At 45.9% G+C, this 20,347-nt stretch overlaps 1 protein-coding gene across 2 annotated transcripts in view; it reads left to right on the top strand.

The window, feature by feature from the left end:
- SYDE1 (synapse defective Rho GTPase homolog 1) overlaps window positions 1–20,347 on the top strand; it is a 48,410-nt gene continuing 28,063 nt past the window's right edge. The window contains exon 1 of one of the 2 annotated variants that reach the window (XM_033924393.1): window positions 1–266. In XM_033924393.1, coding sequence (XP_033780284.1) covers window positions 179–266 — 88 coding nt within the window. In that variant the 5' untranslated portion in view covers window positions 1–178. Of the gene's footprint in view, window positions 267–16,321; window positions 16,551–20,347 lie in introns of those variants that run through there. The other variant, XM_033924394.1, reaches the window with a different exon arrangement.

The raw sequence follows: 20,347 nt of genomic DNA, 5'->3' as shown, positions 1-20,347 counted from the left end.
GGGAAGGATGGAGGGCGAATGGAGGCTCCAGGCTGGGAATGTGAGGAGAGAGCAGGTCTGGACAGAAAGCTGCTGCATCTCCATCCGCAAGAAGACTTAAGGACCCCCCTCCCTGTGCTCTCTCTCTCTCCCCTTGCTCCCAGGCTCCAAGCTAGGGGAGAAGGAGGGAGGGGGGGCCATGGCCGAGCCCCTGCTCAGGAAAACTTTTTCCAGGCTCAGAGGGAAGGAGAAGCTGAAGAGGAAAAAATCGGAGCAGAAGGACAGAGGTAAGAAAATCTCCTAACGGATAGAAGGATTGGAATTGGGAAGAGTGCGGAGAAAGCTTGCAGGGAGGGGAGGAGAGGGGACCCCCCATACACACTTCTTATATGTAACCAAAAATGTCTTTCTAGTCTCTTCAAAAGTTCTCTTTTACTGGACTTGAATCGAGTACGGGATGCAAAGAAGTTTGCAAAACCAACCCAAATCTCCCCAAATTTGTCTTTTTTTTTTTAAGCCTATTTTCAGTGGATATTTTATACCACTTTTTTTTTTTAAAGAAGTGGGCGGGTGGGGGTTATTATTTTGGGGGAGAATTGTTTTGGGGAGGGGGATTTTTGGAGAAGACAGCTTGGGGTTTGGTGGTGAGGACTGAAGTAGGCGAGTTATAGCTGTCAGAAGGGAGAGAGGCAGAGATTAAAGTATTTTTGCCTGAAGAAAGAGACAGAGAAAGTAGGTAGGAGAGAGATTCAGAGAGTGACAGTGGGAGTAAAAGAGAGGGAACCTGAGGGATTGGAGGAGAAGGGGGTCAAGAGAGACAGCTTGCAAGTGATATAATATAAACCACTCAGATCAATTTATTTTTACTGTTGTTATCACTATGATACATTTTCTGTCCTTATGCTTGGTTGTATTTTTTATTTTTTTATTTTATTTTAACCAGTTTATATATTTGATAACATATTTACCCATAATTATGCCAAGAAAGATTCATGGATTTGAGAGAACGCAAGAGATTGCTTGCAAACGAAACCAACAACCCGCAACAGCAACAAAACTTCGAGAAAGAGACGCAGGATGCAAGAGATGAGGGAGAGAAGCAAAGCAGAAAAGACTCGGCCAGCAGGAGAGCGAGCGAGAGAGAACACAAAAGAGACAGCCTGAACGACAGGGATAGACTTGGGGGATAAAGGGCGCCTTTTACTAAGGTGCGCTAGCGTTTTTAGCGCATGCCGGAAATTACCGCGTGCTATGCTTCTAGAACTAACGCCAGCCCGCACCCTAAAGCGGCTTAGCAAAAGGAGCCCAAAGTCCAGTGTCAGGGAAGTACTTAGAGGCATCAAGCAAGGAGCATTTCTCCTTAGACACATAATGGGGAGGGGGGAGACATTCTGGACATAATATAGAATATAAGGCAAAGCAGGAGAGAGACAGCAGAGAGAGGGAGGGAGGAATGTGGAAGGATGAACCGTTAACTTGCTTGGAACAGGACCAGCTGGTTTTTTTTTAACATTTATTTTTAAAAGCATCTGACTGGGGGACCTTCTCTCCCCGGAGTCTCCTCTTAAAAGTTTCTTGCAAGGAAACAGCCCCACATTCCTTCTCCAACAATGCCAGTTCTGTTTTGGAACTGGATATAAGCATTGCCTTTTCAATCCTGTATTTATAGAGAGACCCTGTTGCTTCTCTCTCGCTCTGACAGTCTGCACAGTGTTACCAAAGCAATCCAGGAACTGAGTGATTCTGGACAGCCTCTGGGGCCAGCAGTGGCTTTGTCTTTTAGACGCAGAATATGGCACTTGTAAAAACTGCGCAATCCCATTCACATAGCTCTCGCGTACGGCTAGATTCGCTAAAGTCCGCAAATCGCTCCGCTTCGTGTTCGTTTGCGAGTCGTTCAGGCCGATCGATTCGGGAACGCTTGTCCGTGCAGATGGTCAAATCGTAAACACGCCCCCATTCGCGCACGTGTCTCGCTGTAGCATCGATCAAGGTGCGTGCGCACTGCGTCCTTGTTGGTTTTGAAGCACATAATGCATAGCTCTGTAGGACTTCGCTGCGTGGAAATGGGGTGGGGTTTAATTGCGGACGTCATTGGCGGACTCCGAATGCGCCTACCGCAAAGCGTTGTTGTCGTAAAAAAAAATGCAATATAAGAACTGTAGTTTTTACCAACCTCTCTTCGGCAGACTCGTGTTCCAAAAGAAGCGGATAGCGTAGCCGACGAGCGCCGTCCATTTCTCTCAGGGAAAGAACCGTTAAGTTGCTAGAAGGCACAACAGTCGGGATCACGCGCTGTGATATACAGCCTACGAATCCCAGGAGGCTGTGCGGCTCTTTCTGCCGAGAAACACGAAGCAACCAAAGGCGACCCCGTGATGTCAGATGCACGCGACAATCTAGCTGGAAGGAAGGGGAGGAGGGATAGCTGGCCCTTAAAAGTTATTTTTGATTTTTGTTTAAATTTGGCATTGATATATGAAATGTACAATGCGCAAGGAGAGCACGGGGTTCATCCGCGATTTTCTCGCCATGCGCATTACAAATCTGAGATTCACTCCCGCGCTCATTATGCGCATTCCAAAAAAATATTTCTAACGCTTATGTACATGAAAGTTTACATAGATTTAAAAGTTTTGATATATTTTGGATTTTTGGAGGGGTAGATATATATTTTTAAAGGGGTTCTTAACATGCACGCGGCAGTTGCTAGGCAGGAATAGTCTGCGGGGATGTAAAGCGGCTGGTCCTCAACAGTCGTAACTTTTTGGACAGGAAAAACCAGTCGGTTTGGATGAAATGGTTTCATGAATCGACGGGTTAAGGATTTACATGCCTTTTTACTCATTTGCGTGCACAGATTGGATCGGGTGCGGATGGGGTCTGGAGGAAGGTTAGTGAATCGAGCTGTAGTCGGAAAGTGAGCGCAAACCGATTGGTACATGATCGGTTTTCTTAGTGAATCTAGCCCTTAGTGGGCAGAGTTGATAATTAGCTGCTAATTGGAATGAACTCCTGATTATTAGCTGTAAAGAATTATTATCGGTATTAATTAGCAGTTGCACAATCTTGATATAATAAGCTGCTAATTGGCATTAACTTAGCTGCTAATTGGCATGAATTGGTTAGCTGTAAATGGAGTTAATTGAAATAATTAGCTGCTAATTGGCATTAACTTAGCTGCTAATTGGCATGAATCGGTTAGCTGTAAATGGAGTTAATTGAAACAATTAGCTGCTAATTTGGTATTAACTCAATATGATAATTAGCTGCTAATTGGCATTAACTAAGAGTTAATTAGTTCTAAACTGCATTAATTAGCAGCTGTGTGTGTAACTGCTATTAGGATTTTGCAAATAGCGCTTGCAAAATCCATAGGTGCAGCTGCAAGGGGTGGAGGTGGTCCTGGAAGGAGCATGGGTGTTCATGGGCGTGGCCAACACTTATATAAACAGTTTCTAGAATGGTTCCAGTTACCCATCTACCTGCCTAGTTAAGCATCGGTGCTCATGCGTAAAGTTGGTTCTCCGTGCTGTATTCTACAATGATAGTTGAGCTTACGATTGCAAATATAGTACTTGCGCTTAGCAAGATCATCCTGGCGCCTAACTGAAGGCGATCCATAGAGAGTTATTCCCCCGTAGATCAGGAAAAGCATGCAGGCTATTTTTATGATCTATGGGAGGGGAGGATGGGATGTGCGTGTATATTTTGAGTGATTTACTTACGCGGTGACAATCTGAGTTCAAGAATACCGACCATCGCTGATCACCTGGCCAGTTTACAATGTTAAAAATGAAAGGTTAAAATAAATTCTTATAAGGGGGAGGGGAAAGGTGAACATTAAATGGACAAATTACAAATACGAACATGTGCTTGAGGGGGAAGGGAAAGTTAATAATTACATCATTAAAAAACATCGGGAAAGGGGATCGTTTCTTAAAAGCGGTTCAGATTTAGTTTGCTAGCTGTTGGAGAAGAAATATTTAAATGCTATGGTATGCGTCTTGGAATAAAAACGTTTTTAGTTTCATCTTGAATTTGTCGAGTGAATTTTCGAGGCGGAGTTGAAGTGGCACGGCGTTCCATAAAGTTGGAGCTACAACGGAAAAAGTTAGTTTTCCTAGTGTAATAGAATTCTTTGATGAAAGATATGGTCAGTAAATTCTGATAAGCCGATCTAAGGGTGTCAGGTCAAAAGCGCGCCGGGACAAAGGCGCGCCCAGACAATTGAGCGCAGCTCGGAGGCGCGTGCCGCTCTAAATTACTGTTTTTAGGGCTCCGATGGGGGGGGTTTTGTTGGGGAACCCCCCACTTTACTTAATAGACATCGCGCCGCGTTGTGGGGGCGGTGTGGGGGGTTGTAACCCCCCACATTTTACTGAAAACTTAACTTTTTCCCTGTTTTTAGGGAAAAAGTTCAGTTTACAGTAAAATGTGGAGGGTTACAACCCCCCAAACCCCCCATAACGCCGGCGCGATGTCTATTAAGTAAACGGGGAGGGTTCCCCAACAAAACCCCCCGTCGGAGCCCCTAAAAACTGTAATTTTGTGCGGCGCGCGCCTCCGCACTGCGCTCAATTGTCGGCGCACGCTTTTGTCTTTCGCGCCGTTGTCTATGAATCGATCTAAGAGTCCGGGAAGGGCAAAGAGGGATGATGAGTTTATCGAGAAAAGATGGGAGACGCGAAAGTTTGATTTTGTAGACCAGCATGAAAGTTTTATAGGTGATACGGTGGGTGATGGGTCTGAATATCAACACTTAACTTGACCCCTGCCCTTAACCTGACGCTAACCGGTCATTTTCAGCAAAGATAACCGGTTAAATGTTACTAAAAATGATCGGATAGCCAAGGACAAGGGATTTTAAGCGGTTGGTGGCCATTTCCAGGTGGTTAAATCATTTTGAATATCGGCCAGCATGTTTCTATATCACACATACGCAAATGATGAGAGCAAGTTCCAAAAGGCTTTAACCCTCCTTGAAAATTGCCCGCCTTTCAGGCAGGTAACTGAATTCACGAATTGTTCATTGAGTCTGTCTGTGTGGCTTTCGTTGCCTATTGTTGCTGCACCCCAGACTCTGTTGCCCTAGGTAACTGCCTAGTCGCGCCTAGTGTGTGGGCCCGCCCTAAAACGCCTCTAGACGTAATCATTTAATGCCAACCATAGAGACGGAGTAAATGGCTGTGCCCCCGATCGCTCTAGGGCACCAGTACATATATTCTAACATTTTATCATCCAGGCATGTAAAAATGTGACTCGCCTGCAACACTTTACCGACAGCGCAAAGCCAGAATATTGGTATTTTTCCGCCTATGTATGTGCTTATGTATTTACCAAAGGCGAAAAAGCAGAGATGACTAGGTTATCAAGCTGATGGGAAAGGTATTTATTAGAAACTCATCTCATGGATAACAGCATGGTAAAATAAAGGACCTGACATGAGCCACGTTTCGGCTAACCACTTGCGTCAGGGGGCCATATATGTCTTAATGCATTACTGGTATTACTAAGAAATGTTGGAATTGTGATCTAAACTAAACTAAATCTTATGCTTATATACCGCATCTTCTCTATAACAGTAGAGCTCGGCACAGTTTACAAGAAATTAGGAGAACAGATACAGTATGGATTTGGAATAGTATGGAGAGGAGCGGAATTTACAACTTTGGAAAATAACCAAGTTTTCAAATGTTTTCAAAATGGTTGGAAAGATCGCACAGTTGAATAGGAAAATCATTCCACAGCTCAGTAATTTTGAAAAGTAGAGAGACTTCCCTAATTTGCCAATGTCGGTAACGCCTTTCAGCGTAGGAAAGGACAATTTAAATTTTTGAGTAGATCTGGTAATGTCAGATCTTAAAGCATTCAAAGACAGGGGAATTAAAGGAGGGAGGATGCAATCAAGATCCTAAATGTTAAGCGGGCACATTTAAAATAAACCCTGGAAATTAAGTTTTTGCAGGAGCGGAGAGACGTGATCAAATTTACTTTTTGCGAAGATCAGCCTAGCAGCTGAAGTCTCTGAAACCTTTTCTTGGTCAAGCTTAAATAGACCGAATTACAATAATCCAGTCTCGAAAGGATGATTGATTGAACAAGGACAGCAAAGTGTTGATGATGGAAACAGGATCTCACTTTCCTCAACATATAGAGACTAAGAAAACATTTTTTTTTACCAGAGAATTAAGATGGTCGGTGAATGAAAGTGTTGAATCTATAATGACAACCCAGAACTTTACTTGAGAATTCAATCTATAGTGAGGATCCTGAAGGCAACAGAATGCTCTAATTTTGGGCCAAGCCAAAGTAACTTTGTTTTGGACTCGTTCAGTTTCATTTGCACAGTAAGGGCCCAAGACTGAAGTTTCATTATACATTCTATTATATTCGCAACGAAGTTAGTGAGGTTTGGGTCAATCTCAAGGAGAACCAAGATGTCATCTGCATACGTAAATAGTGTTTTGCAGGGGGATAAATGGAAAAGTTTCAAAGTATTCATGTAGATGTTGAAAAGAACAGGTGATAAGGTGATCCCTGCAGGACTCCGCATGAAGGCTTCCAAGAGGATGACATGGTGCCGTTCATATTAAGAGTATATGAGCGAGATCGTATGACTTTTGAAAACCATTCTAAGACTGTGGAAATCAATATCTATCTTAGAAAGTTGGTAAATCAAAATATCATGGTGAACGACGTCGAAGGCCGCGGATAGATCGAATTGTAGCAAAATTGCAAACTTAATGCGTGCTTGCAATTGCTGAACCTTAGAGATTAGTGAGATTAGTAGAGATTCGGTACTGAGATTAGGTCAGAATCCATGTTGGCAGGATAAAAAATGGAAAATCTCTCTAAATATGATGAAAGCTGAGCAGATATAATGGACTCTAACATTTTGGTCAGTAGAGGAATATTCGCTGGACGGTGAGGATGGATCTAAGTCAGCTTTCTTCAGTAGTGGGGACAAAACAATGTGACCCATCTCTGCAGAAAAAAGATCTGATGATAAGACAGAATTAATAAGTTTGGTAAGAGATGAAATGGCCTGAGTAGGAATTTTCTCATATAGCTATGAAGGGAATGGATCCAGAGTGCATTTGCAGGATCTTAATTTATGATCCAGGTTTGCAACCTGGGCCTCAGATACAAACTCAAAGGCTGTCCAGATTCTATCTGCTGGAATTGCGATTGGACTAGTATCACCCAACACCAGAGAATTCTGGAGGGTGTGTAAGGGAAGAGCAGTCTGTTTATGACGTCTGGCTTGTGAGATATTTTGGTCTTAAATCCCAGTAGTAATTTTTTGTAAGTTATTCTATATGAGATTGGTAGCCAGTGAAACTTAATCAATAATGGTGTTACATGTTCTTATGTGAGCCAAGTCTAGGACGATCAAGCCATTGTGACATCACTTGTGAGGTTGGCTCTTAGGCATTGTGACATCACAATCTCTACTCTGGAATGTTGCTACTCTTTGGGTTTCTGCCAGGTACTTGGGACCTGGGTTGACCACTGTTGAAAACAGGATCCTGGGCTTGATGGACCTTCAGTCTGTCCCAGTATGGCAACTCTTATGTTCTTATGTGAGCCAAGTCTAGGATGATCAAGCCACTGTGACATCACTGATGAGTTTGGCTTTTTGGTATTGGTGGAATGAGACATTATGACATCACAATCTCAGCTCTGGAATGTTGCTACTCTTTGGATTTCTGCCAGGTACTTGGGACCTGGTCTTGATGGATCCTCGTATGGCAACTCTTATGTTCTTTGATCAACTTAGTGGATTGCATTAAGACCTTTGGACCCTTGAGGCAGGCTTTTTACATTACATTACATTATAGATTTCTATTCCGCCATTATCTTTCGGTTCAAAGTGGATTACAAAAAGAGTTATGGAAGAAGGGTCACAACGTTAGATCAGAGAAGGTTTCCAAGAGAGGGAAAAGTAGGATCTGGAGTTAGGGAGGGGATGGTAAGAGGGGGGTTAAGCTTTATCATGGTATTAAGCTTTTAGTGAAAAAAAGGCTTGTTTCGGGTCCTTGTTCCACTGTTGTATATGCGTTGGTTCTCATTAAAGTGTCCTCACCAGCTTGATGATTTGGTTATCTCTGGGGGCTTTTTTTTTTGCTTTCTCTGATATTTGGCACAGAGTTTGTTCTTCTTTTCACTGTTCGCATTTGTGTGTTCTCGAGGCTGGCATTGGGAATCTGTTTTATAAAGGCACAGAAGCACCTATGATAACCTAGTAAATGACAGCAGGTAAAAGACCAGCGCAGTCTGCCCTATAATTACATTCGTTACGATTTCATCGTTCAATTAATATTTAGAAATAAAACAAAGAAAATAAGGTAATGCCTTTTCTATTGGACTAACTCAATGCTAACGAAAGAAAGCCCTTCAGATCAGAAATAATTGAGTTAGTCCAATAAAAAAGATATTATCTTATTCCCACCCCCCCCCTCCACTTTTAGGATGCCACATCAGGCTTTTTTATCGTGGACTGCAGCAGTAAAAGTTCCAACGCTCATAGACTTCCTATGAGCATTGGAGCCAATACCACCACGGCCGGCAATAAAAAAGCCTAATGTGGTTTTTATTTTATTTCTAAATATTACCTTGAAGAGTGGATTAACGCGGCCACCACACCATTTCACTCTTGTTAAAAATTTTGCTATTTCTGGGCCATAGACCTTAGAACAGGGGTGTCCAATGTCGGTCCTCGAGGGCCGCAATCCAGTCGGGTTTTCAGGATTTCCCCAATGAATATGCATTGAAAGCAGTGAATGCACACAGATCTCATGCATATTCATTGGGGAAATCCTGAAAACCCGACTGGATTGCGGCCCTCGAGGACCGACATTGGACACCCCTGCGTTAGAAGTCCGCCCGGGCCTGTCCTTAGGTTCCGTTTATTGGAGTTGCTGTCAAAGCTGACTCCAGCCTATCCAAACCATCTCATCTGAGCAACACTTCAATGAGGGTGAAGGGAAGGGGGGGGGGGTGCACTTGACAGGTGGGATCGAGGATGGAGCAGGGGAGGGGTGCCACTCACCCTCTGTATGACACTGGGTCTTGGCACCCATTTGGGTATAAGTGGAGGATGGAAAAGAGCAAGGGGTGGACACGACTGCTGGGTTTTTTTTTTAAGATTTCTGCAATGAAATTGATTGGCATGCTTCCACTGTATGCAAATGGATCTCGCGCATATTCATTGCAGAAATCTTAAAACCCTGATTGGGTTGTGGCCCTTGAGGGATTTGTTGACCACCCCTGGGATAGTGTGTTCCTTAGCTTAGGCTGAAGGCAGATTTGTCTACACTTCCCACCTAAGGGCAGACAGAGAAGGAGCAAAATCCTGCAGCTGCCAGCTGGGAGAGATCCATAGAGCAGTGGTAGGTAGGAGCGACCAAGCAAACTGAATGGCCCAAATTATTCTTTGTCTGCCAACATCTGTTGTGTTACTATGATCTGGCAAGGGGGAAAACATTGGCTGAGAATGTCAGACTATCAAGAAAAAAACCCCAACAACACATCCTGAGCATCAAACTCCATGTTCTCTGCGCAGTAGCCAAGGATATAAAATGATCATTAATCAGTAAACTGAGCAGAAAATAGCCCTAATAGTTATCACATTTTACCCTAATGAATAGGAAGGGGTAAAACGCGGACCTCACAGATCTGACGGACCTCGCGGATGTAAAAATGCATGTCCTTAAAAATCTGAGGTCCGTGCCACTTGTAGTTAGCTTCTGTCTCTGACAGACCTCTATGACAATTTAGTGCTGACGGATCCGTCTCAGCATAGGGAGGGAAAAGTATTAGGATCCGTCAGCGCTAAAATGTCATCGAGGTCTGTCAGAGCCAGAGCCTAGTGCTGGAGCAGCTGTAAAACGAATCCTCTAAACCTGTTTCCTGCAACCCCAGTAAATTTAAAATTTTGAGGTCCGCGACTCTGACAGACCTCTATGATATTTTAGCGCTGACGGATCCTAATACTTTTCCCTCCCTATGCTGAGACGGATCCGTCACAGCTAAATTGTCATCGAGGTCTGTCAGAGACAGAAACTAACTACAAGTGGCATGGACCTCAGATTTTTAAGGACGTGCGGTTTTAGATCTGCGAGGTCCATCAGGTCCGTGAGGTCCGCGTTTTACCCCTTCCCCCTAATGAATGAATTATCATATGCAGAAGAGGGTTTTAAATCATCCTAGGTAAGAAAGGGGAAGCAGAGGTGGCCACCACACGCATTTAAGCTAATTTAAGCTCTCTAGTATAGGACAGTGGTAGCAGACTGGTTGCAGGCCGTTTAAACCACAAAAACTCTGGAGTATTTCAAGATGATTGCGCTGAAACTGTATTTAGGGTCAATATTTACTTACGACCCCTGCCATAACGCAGGATTTCTTCCATATCTGGAATTTGTTTTAAGTACTAACGCCGTCACATGGCCGTGGCCCTGGACTGGGGTTGGGGGCTGGGGGAGGAGAAGCATGGAGCAGAACTGTTGAGTGATCAGCTCTGTTCCTGGAAGGGAGATTTTTTTTTCTTTCTCCAAAGTCAGTAATGTTTTCTGAGCTTATATTCCACCTCCTCAAATTTTGTTCTAGCCTTTACTAGTTCCTGAGTTTTTCCATGGAAAACTGGGGGGGGAGGGGGGGGAGAGGCTAAACTATCCACCAGAGATACCAGAAAATCCAGGGTCAAGTTAAAGTCTGCTAGTGACCACCTGGGGGCTTCGGGTCCAGAGCACATTAAAACCCCAGAGGAAGGATGCTTTCCATGGCCAGGGGAGAACCCTAGACAGCGGTACCCCTTCCAATCTACAGCAATAGTTTCAAGTTTCAAGTTTAATCACATTTGATGAATCGCTTATTACAATATCTAAGCGATGTACAATTAAAAAACCATCAGATGTTGGTATTACATAAAATTTAAATAAGTCAGACATTAGACAGACAATTTTTAGACAGACATGAATGAGTAGGGAGAAAGGGGAAAGTTACAATTTTGTTATTTGTTAGAAATTACATAGAAGGGAAAAAACAATAGGAAATAAAAGGGGTAAGGTAAAATGTTTTTTTTTAATTATTGTAAAATGTAAGAATTTTGAGTATATCGTGTCGTGAATAAAATTTGAGTATATCGTATCATGTATCAAATGCGTCTTGAAATAGATATGTTTAAAAAAAATTTTTTTTAACCATGCTCTCCCTGGCTGGAGGGGGAATTACCCCCACCCCAATAACAGTGCCCTGCTCTCCATGGCTGGGGGGTAGAGAGTTTGTGGTTAGCTGTGCAGTCATTGCCATACCCCTAAAGCAAGGATCTCAAAGTCCCTCCTTGAGGGCCGCAATCCAGTCGGGTTTTCAGGATTTCCCCAATGAATATGCATTGAAAGCAGTGCATGCACATAGATCTCATGCAGATTCATTGGGGAAATCCTGAAAACCCGACTGGATTGCGGCCCTCAAGGAGGGACTTTGAGATCCCTTAACGATGCTGGTCTCTGCCCCAAGGATGTGATCTGGTTATCTCCCCTTCCAGCTGGACCAGGTGAGGCACTGACCATAAAAGCTGCCACAATCTCAGTCCAGCATCTATTCACCTGGAACAGGGGTGTCAAAGTCCCTCCTTGAGGGCAGCAATCCAATTGGGTTTTCAGGATTTCCCCAATGAATATGCATTGAAAGCAGTGCATGCACATAGATCTCATGCAGATTCATTGGGAAATCCTGAAAACCCGACTGGATTGCAGCCCTCAAGGAGGGACTTTGAGACCCCCCTGCCCTAAAGTGACCGCTGTGTCCCTACATTTGGCCCTGAGCGGGTCGGAGGGGAGGGGGGGCGCTATTTTCCCACTGAAGCCCCAAGTGCTCTCCTGATTTACTTAGTAATTTATAACCAGTAGGACAAGTTCATTCTCCTGCCCCTTATTTTTTTCCTACATATCTCTGATTTCGCTTTGGGTATAGCAGGAGGATTGTGGTGGTGGTGAAGACCTTTTATAGTCTATGAATAGGGCTTTAAGCCCAGGTATCTCTCCTCCTTCCTATAGCCCTTGGCTGACTCACCGGCTCTGCCAGCAGAGATCCCTGACCCACCTACTCACTTCTAAAATAGGCAGAAACACCAGCTGGAATGTGCCTTTGGGATGATTGGGGTGGGGGGGGGGAGAGGAAGTGGTCTGGCTGTAGCAGGGTGGTGTAAACGTTAACAGCCAGGCAGCTGGGAGCACTTTCACAACTCACAGGAACGCAGCCCTCTCCTCAGCCCCCGGACTCCTAGATCAACAGGGGCTAGCAGATGCGTGTGACCAAATCTAGAGAGACGTGACTGTGTTCCGTGCCAGCTTGTGGTACCTTTCAAAAGGACCGAGATAAGATAGTGCTGGACAGGCACTTTTGCACGCACACGCGGGTGTGTACAAGGCCCATCTTTAGATACAGGACAAATACAGCTACTGGCAGACTACAGGGCCCATAGATGGATGCTGAAGGGGAGGAGGGACTGTTTCCCCCTCTGCTCTGATTGAGTCCTGTATGCCATGCTGCACTCTCCCCCTGCAACACGTGATGAGCCCTTCCTGCACATAGAAACATAGAAATAGACGGCAGATAAGAGCCACGGCCCATCTAGTCTGCCCACCCTAATGACCCTCCCCTACCTTTGCCCTGTGAATAGATCCCATGTGTCGATCCCATTTGGCCTTAAAATCAGGCACGCTGCTGGCCTCAATCACCTGCAGTGGAAGACTATTCCAGCGATCAACCACCCTTTCGGTGAAAAAGAATTTCCTGGTGTCACCTCGCAGTTTCCCGCCCCTGATTTTCCACGGATGCCCTCTTGTTGCCGTGGGACCCTTGAAAAAGAAGATATCTTACTCCGCCTCGATACGGCCCGTGAGATACTTGAACGTCTCGATCATGTCTCCCCTCTTTCTGCGCTCCTCGAGCGAGTATAGCTGTAATTTGTCAAGCCGTTCTTCGTACGGGAGATCCTTGAGTCCCGAGACCATCCGGGTGGCCATTCTCTGAACCGACTCCAATCTCAGCACATCCTTGCGATAATGCGGCCTCCAGAATTGCACACAGTATTCAAGGTGGGGGCCTCACCATGGATCTATACAATGGCTTACAGCTGACGAAACCCCTGCGTATGCAACCTATGATCTGTGTTGCCTTGGATGAAGCTTGCTGCACTTGATGCAAAAAGTGTAGTTACTTACCTGTAACGTAGGTTCTCCGTGGACAGGAGAACCTACGTTACAGGTAAGTAACTACACTATTCTCACTAATGGATGACGTGATCCAACGGAGACCCAATGCGGACGCTTCACAAGCAGTCTTGCTTGAAGAAAACTCGAAGTTTCAAGTCGCCCGCACCGCGCATGCGCGAGTGCCCTCCCGCCCAGACCAGGGCACGTCTCCTCAGTTCTTACTTTTCCGCGGAGCCGAGAAGTCCGTCTTCGACCCTCTGCGTAAAGTTTTTTCACTTGTGCCTTCCAAGTCCGCGGTTTTGGGTCGTTTTTCTCTAAATCGCTGATTTTCGTCGTTCTTTATTGTTTTTAAAAAGAAAAAAAAAAATTTCTTCCGACCGTTCGACCAGGCAGGCCACGTGGCCTCGATCTCGCGGCGGAGCTTTTCCGGCCTATGTCCCGGCCTATCACCGGTTTTAAAAAGTGTGCCAAGTGCCAGCGCGCGATTTCGCTAACGGACCCTCATCGACACTGTGTTCGGTGTCTCGGGCCTGAACATCTTCCGAAATCATGCTGGCCTTGCTCCACACTCACCGTACGTGCTTTCTCCTGCCTGAAACTGACAAACAATGATACAGCATTTTTCACCTGTAACAAGTCAACGCACTGACTATAAATGATACAGCAGGTTTCGCCTGTAACAATGCTACAGTGCCTCCGCCTGTCGGTATTGCTCTGCCTGTAAGGATCAGTGATATATTCCAGCGTTTCTCAACTCGGTCCTGGAGTACTGCCTTGCCAGGCAGGTTTTCAGGATAGCCACCATGAATATGCATGAAAGAAATTTGCATATAATAGGAGGCAGCGTATGCAAATCAAGTTTACGCATATTCATGGTGGCTGTCCTGAAAACCTGCCTGGAAGGTGGTACTCCAGGACCAAGTTAAGAAACGCAGATATATTCCACCTGTACCTGACAACAAATTTCACCTGACAATGTGTGATTATAACACTTTAACTGATAGATCAGCGTTATAACATGCTGTGTGTATACAATCAGTGATAGAGTAACCCCTCTATTGTTGACCGTTAGTGATACAACGGGTTCTGCCTGTAACAATCTGTGCTACAGCAGAATGCACTTGTAACTGACATGCTCTATCTACAATGCTTCTCGTGCAGCCGTCGATGCCTGTTAGTCCTGCCCGATTCAGGAAAACAAATTTCGATTCGATTCAGCCTATTGAATCGATTTTTCCTGCCCAATTGGGTGGGTTTTTTCCCAAACATCCTGGTGGGTTTCTCTGTTAAATCCTAGCTCACGTTTGCGGTCCAACACCAGCTCTGGAAGGATACACATTTCAAATCTGACATATTGTAATCACAAAACAGAAAATAAAATTATTTTTCCTACCTTTTGTTGTCTGGTCATTTTTCAAATCTTGTTGGTCCCGTGTTGGTCTGGTTGTCTTCTGATCAGGCTCTCCTTCTTTCTCCGTGCTAACCATCCATCTTCCATCTCTGTCCTCCCCTTCTGTTTCCCTTTCCTCTCCCGGAGGTCTGGCATCTTCCCTTTTTTTTCATTTCCATCACCCTGCAGCTGCAGTGATGGACCCCACCAGCCACAGATCCACCATCTCTCCTTTTCTCATCTACCCTTTCATCCAGCATCTCTCTTCTGTGTCCCTGTTCCTATGCTCCCTCCATACCCAGCATCTTATCTCTCCCCATATCCAGCTTCTTTTTTCTCTCTTCCTTACCTCCTGTATCCCCTTCCCCAGGTACAGGCTTTCTCCTACTATCGCTCCTGCCATCCTGCACCTTGCCCACCTACTTTGAAGCAGTATCTGTCACTCTTGTACCCTTCCCCTTGTGGTCTTGCATTTTTCTCTCCCTCTCCCTCTCTCCATTAGTCCAGCACCTCTCCTCTGCTTTCCTCCCCCTCTTTTTGATCTCTCTCTTCCCTTCACTTCATCCCAGGTCTGGCATCTCCCCTCCCCTCTCTCTAACTCCTTCCTCCTCCTTCCTCTGCCTCCTGCCTCCTGAGGCAAGAGCAGGGAAGCTGGGGGAGGCCTTTCTGACCGACTCTCCCCCCTCAAGCAGGAGCATCAGCGGATGGCCAGCAAGAGACAGCGCTGCAGCTCCTGCTTTAGGAAGGCACTGGGGAAGGGTCGGCCATTGATTTTTTTTTTTTTATTGAATCGATTCGCCTGATTCAAATCGGTGAATCGGGCAGCACTAGTGCCTGTAACAGGAAATAAGTTGTTCCTGAAACATTGTTATACAGGCAGTTAGCTACACGTGCCCACTTGCAGCATCTAGGGAAGTGTGTGATCAGTAACGGCCTGAGAGGGGAAAAGCAGCTTCCACGTGGGAGGATGACCCTGGCTGAGAGCTGAGAAACAGTCTAACAGATGTGCGCTACAGCTGTTCAACAATGCGGTCACTATAGTTACTGGCATACAGTCACCATAACAAACTGTATTTATTTATTTACTAAAAAATGTTTAGATGTTAGCCTGTTCAATGTAACTTACAATGAAAATACACACAATACAATGTCGATGGAGACAAGCAACATCTAAATACAAAGTATAACCATAAAACTGTTGTTGCCGGCTGACACACACACGTGTGTGTACAATAGGTATAACACAGTTTCATACTTCCAAGTTACCCATATCCGGGAAGGAGATATGAGGCCAGTCCTGGATTGCCTGCGACCCCGTCCTGCTGCAAAGGGTAGATTCCGGAACCCTGGGCAGACTGGATGAGCCGTGTGGTCTTTTCCATGCCGTCATCTTCTCTGTTTCCATGCAAACACACTGCTTTTGGGACGTAAATTCAAACCAGGACTGGACAAAGAGTCAAAGTCTCTCTCCCGAAACGGGGTAACTTGGCAGCCTCAGTCTTTGATCTTTCAGTTAAGTCTGCCAATTAACGTGACGGACTGACTCTACCTCACGGGTCACCGTGTGGCTCTCCAGAGAGTAATGGCTTCCCATCACTGCTGGCCCGATCCTGATTGGGCTCGGTAGCCTGGAAGTGACAGACTCATCTGTGTTTAAAATTCCTTCCTGCTGCATCCATGAAAGAAACGCTCAAATTACAAAACTAAAATAACCGGAGAGCCGACAGATCACTCAGCTGGACGATGAGACATTTTTAACGAACATTTAAAAATAACGAGGATTTGGGATTGCTAAGGTCCCGTAATGCAAACATCTGCTCTGATAGCAGGCTTGGCACTGGGATCCCTGTAATCTCAGTTTACTGGACCCTCGGCCACCTGTCCATTAAAACTGGCCTCCAGATCGGGTTTTGCTTGCGGCTGACGAATGGGTCACTGGATTTCTTCTGGCCTGCTTAAAGGTGAGGGGGGAGAGAGGGCAGGGAGGCTGGCAGTAGTATATTTTTTGGCCTCGACTAATTCATTCAAGTCTCTTTTCTGATAATTTCCCAAATCTTGTCCTGGCATTGGACCGGAGATATAGAAATCGAATTCTTATTGGTGGGTTGATTTAGAGAACAAACATCCGGTGGTCGCTTATAGTACTGAAACGCGTATGGTGGTCTCCGGGGTGGCTTGTCCTTTCCCGCTTTCAGTGGTGGAATGGAGAAAGCGGGACTGCTGGGGCCTCTTGGATTTGGTTGCGAGGATGGTCTACCATTGAGTTTTCCTCAGGGGATTGAGCTCGCCCCCCCCCCCCCCCAACTCTGGCATTTGCATGGCGCTGGTGGTTCCCCGGCATGCTTCCTGAAGGGTGGGAGACGGAGACCACACGAGGGACAAGACAGGACAGCCGGATGGCCTGCTTTACTCTTGACGAGCGCTCGTGACCAAAATGGAGCAGCTGCTCCTTGGATCAGCCCAGCTGTGGCTTTGCGAATTCTTGTGATAAGGGAAGAGGAAAAGTGTCCTTGCTTACAACGCCCCGGACTGTGAGAGGAATCCAGGGACACGGCTTCCAGATTTTCTTCCGTCGCTGACTCAGTGTGAAAACCTGCCGGAGGGTCATTCGATCCCCCTGTGCCTCTGTTCTAATCCCCGGCTCTGTCGCTGACCTTGATTGGGTCAGTTCCTCTTACTGCGCCCTTGGATTTGACCTTTAACAGGCTCTCTTCACTTTAGACTTTCCTGTAAATAACATTTGGCAGAAAGCATTCTAAAAATATCTTACAAATAAGGCATTGATAGATAAATCACGAAAGGGGGGGTGAGTGGGGAGAGGATGGTGGTTAGGCATGAGCTCTGTGTCTTAAAAAAAAAAAAGCACTTAACCTCCCAGTGCTCCAGCCCGGGTGCGGGGAATCTGTGGTCAGGAGTTGAACACTCTGGGAATGGATTCCTTTCTCCCGTTTTCATCCTCTTTGGGAGGCACTGCAGCTGCCTCTCGCATACCAAACTTCAACACAAGAACCATGTTCTGCACACAGAGGCTTTATTCATGCGCCAGGACCTGGAAGCGCGGGAGAAGAGAGCGAGACAGCCGGACCAAGCGTTATACAAGGAAAGATGCTGTAGCGTTTCATATCCGCACTGTGAACAACAGGAAATCCAGCTTGGCTCGGAGTTCCAGCAGCTGTGTTTGGCCCTCGATGAGCCACCTCCTGCGGCCTTCCCTGGACTCATTTCCTGTTTCCGAGAGAGAGCCTGGGCTTTGATAGACGCAGCTTCACCCAGGCTAAGATACTTGATGGTACTTGAATGATCTTGCAAGATGGGACTGAGAAGTGACCAGGGTTGCTTCCCACCCCAACCCCCCAAGCTGTTTGTCAGCGAACACCCCTAGGTCCTGGAACTTGTGTTTTTCCCTTGAAACAAATTGGGAGAAGAGAGCAAATACAGGTCTTTCCGCAGCTCATTGACAAGGGACTGAGCTTCCGGGAGCCACATGTGCAAAGCTCTGTCAGGAATGGCCAATACCTTTGGTCCTAACACAGGTCACATGGTTAGTTTGCAATGGTCGGCAGGCTGGATGTATGGTACCCTGGACACCGTGGAATAGATTGCAAATCAGTGTGTTTTGCAGTGGTTAGAGCTACAGCCTCGGCCCCCTGAGGTGGTGGGGTCAAATCCTGTGACCTTGGGTAAGTCACTTAATCTCAAAATGTCCAAGATAGAAGACGGAGCGGGAGGAGATTGGATAACTCCAAACAAAACAGAAGCCTTCACTCATAGGGTTCAATCTTCAGTCTGTACAATCCAAATCAGTTAGTCCAAAGAATAAAAAAACAGACTGACATTGGTGTACTTTCATCACTCGTCCCTTATTGCGATCAAAAGTACACCAATGTCCGTCTGTTTTTTTATTCTTTGGACTAACTGATTTGGATTATACAGACTGAAGATTGAACCCTATGAGTGAAGGCTTCTGTTTTAAGTCACTTAATCCCCATTGCCCCAGGTACATTAGTTGGAGAGGGTGACAGGTCCAAAGCGCGCAAGACAATCGCGCGCGGACAAAATCGCGCAGACAACTCAGCGCAAAGACAATTGAGCGCAAGACAAGTAAGCGCAAAGACAATCCAGCGTAAGATGTCTTAACGATCAATTGTCTTCCGCTCATTTGTCTTGTGCTCAGTTGTCTCGCGCTCGGTTGTCTGCGCGATTTTGTCCGCGCGCGATTGTCTTGCGCGCAATTGTCTATGAACCGTTGGAGAGTGGGAGCCCTCCGGGACAGTTAAGGAAAAATGCTTCAGTACCTGAAGAATTTTGTAAGCCGCATAGAATTGTAGGATATGCGGATTATAAATTTTATTTTATTTTTTAAAGAATTCTGGAGATGTGACACTTTGGAAATAGAAAATGGATTAGAGATGTCGTGTTTTGGTTCCTGGAGGTTGGGCAGGAGATGTGAGACTTTGAAGATCCAGCAGAAGAGGATGGCGTTGCGGTGCTTTGGAGCTGCGAGATTTCTGCAAACATATATTTTGCCATGGTTTTGATTCTCTCAGATCTGGCGCAGGTCCAGTCGGTACATCCCTCGGCTAGGGAGTCACCCGTATGTGGCTGACTCATCCTGCTTGTCCTAGGAGAAAGTGTAGTTACTTACCTGTAACGTAGGTTCTCCGTGGACAGCAGGATAGTCAGCCACACAACCCACCCGCCTCCCCATACGGCCGACCCGGCCACAGCTAGGAACATCCTGGGGATTAGGGGGAAGCAGGGGGAAATGGGTAGGGCTCGGGCATGCCCAGTGGAGCACGGGCACCGCACGTGCTCAGAGAGAGAGAGAAAAAAATCTCTCTGAGCTATTGGAGAGCTTATCCGCAAATTGGGAGCTGTTGGGACAACCCCCATATGTGGCTGACTATCCTGCTGTCCACGGAGAACCTACGTTACAGGTAAGTAACTACACTTTCCTGGAGGTTGGGCAGGAGATGTGAGACTTTGAAGATCCAGCAGAAGAGGATGGCGTTGCGGTGCTTTGGAGCTGCGAGATTTCTGCAAACATATATTTTGCCATGGTTTTGATGTTCTCAGATCGGTTGCATCTTATTTCTGACCCAGGAATCCCTCCTTTCAAATGATTTTTTTTTTTTTTTTTTAAAGGGGTGGAGGGAAAGGGCAGCTGCGTCTTCTCTCTGGAGTCTGAACCTCTGTTTATTTCTCACAGAGGCTGGGAAGGAGTTATAATTGCTGCACTCTCTTCCTGGGTAAACAAAGTTCTATCCTTTCCGAGATATTTCTGCCAGCCGAGATAAAAGCAGTTTAAACCTGTAGGAGTCCAGGGACCCACTTACTGCTTTGCAAATGTGCATATGTGCCCCACACACCATCAGCGTGAGAAAAGGAGCTTGTGTCCATCAGAAAAGTGATCAAACTTGCCACCCCTTTCTAGGAATGAGGGATAAAGTTAGTTTAATGTTTGCTAGGCATGCATGGATGAAGTTCAGGTTAACACTGATGGGGGGGTGAAGAGGGTGTACAAAACCCGGTCTAAGTCATAGAAACATAGAAAGATGACGGCAGAAAGGGGCTACAGCCCATCAAGTCTGCCCACTCTACTGACCCACCCCATTAAGTCTGAGTGATGATGACCTAGTTCCTTAGCTCGACCCTCGCAGGGATCCCACGTGGATGTCCCATTTATTCTTAAAGTCGAGCACGCTGGTGGCCTTGATCACCTGCACCGGAAGTTTGTTCCAGTGATCCACCACCCTTT

The sequence above is a fragment of the Geotrypetes seraphini genome, chromosome 16 (genome assembly GCF_902459505.1).
Source record: "Geotrypetes seraphini chromosome 16, aGeoSer1.1, whole genome shotgun sequence".
Taxonomy (NCBI): Eukaryota; Metazoa; Chordata; class Amphibia; order Gymnophiona; family Dermophiidae; genus Geotrypetes; species Geotrypetes seraphini.
The sequence above is the reverse complement of the archived record's forward strand: the minus strand, read 5'-3'. Positions and strand labels throughout refer to the sequence as shown.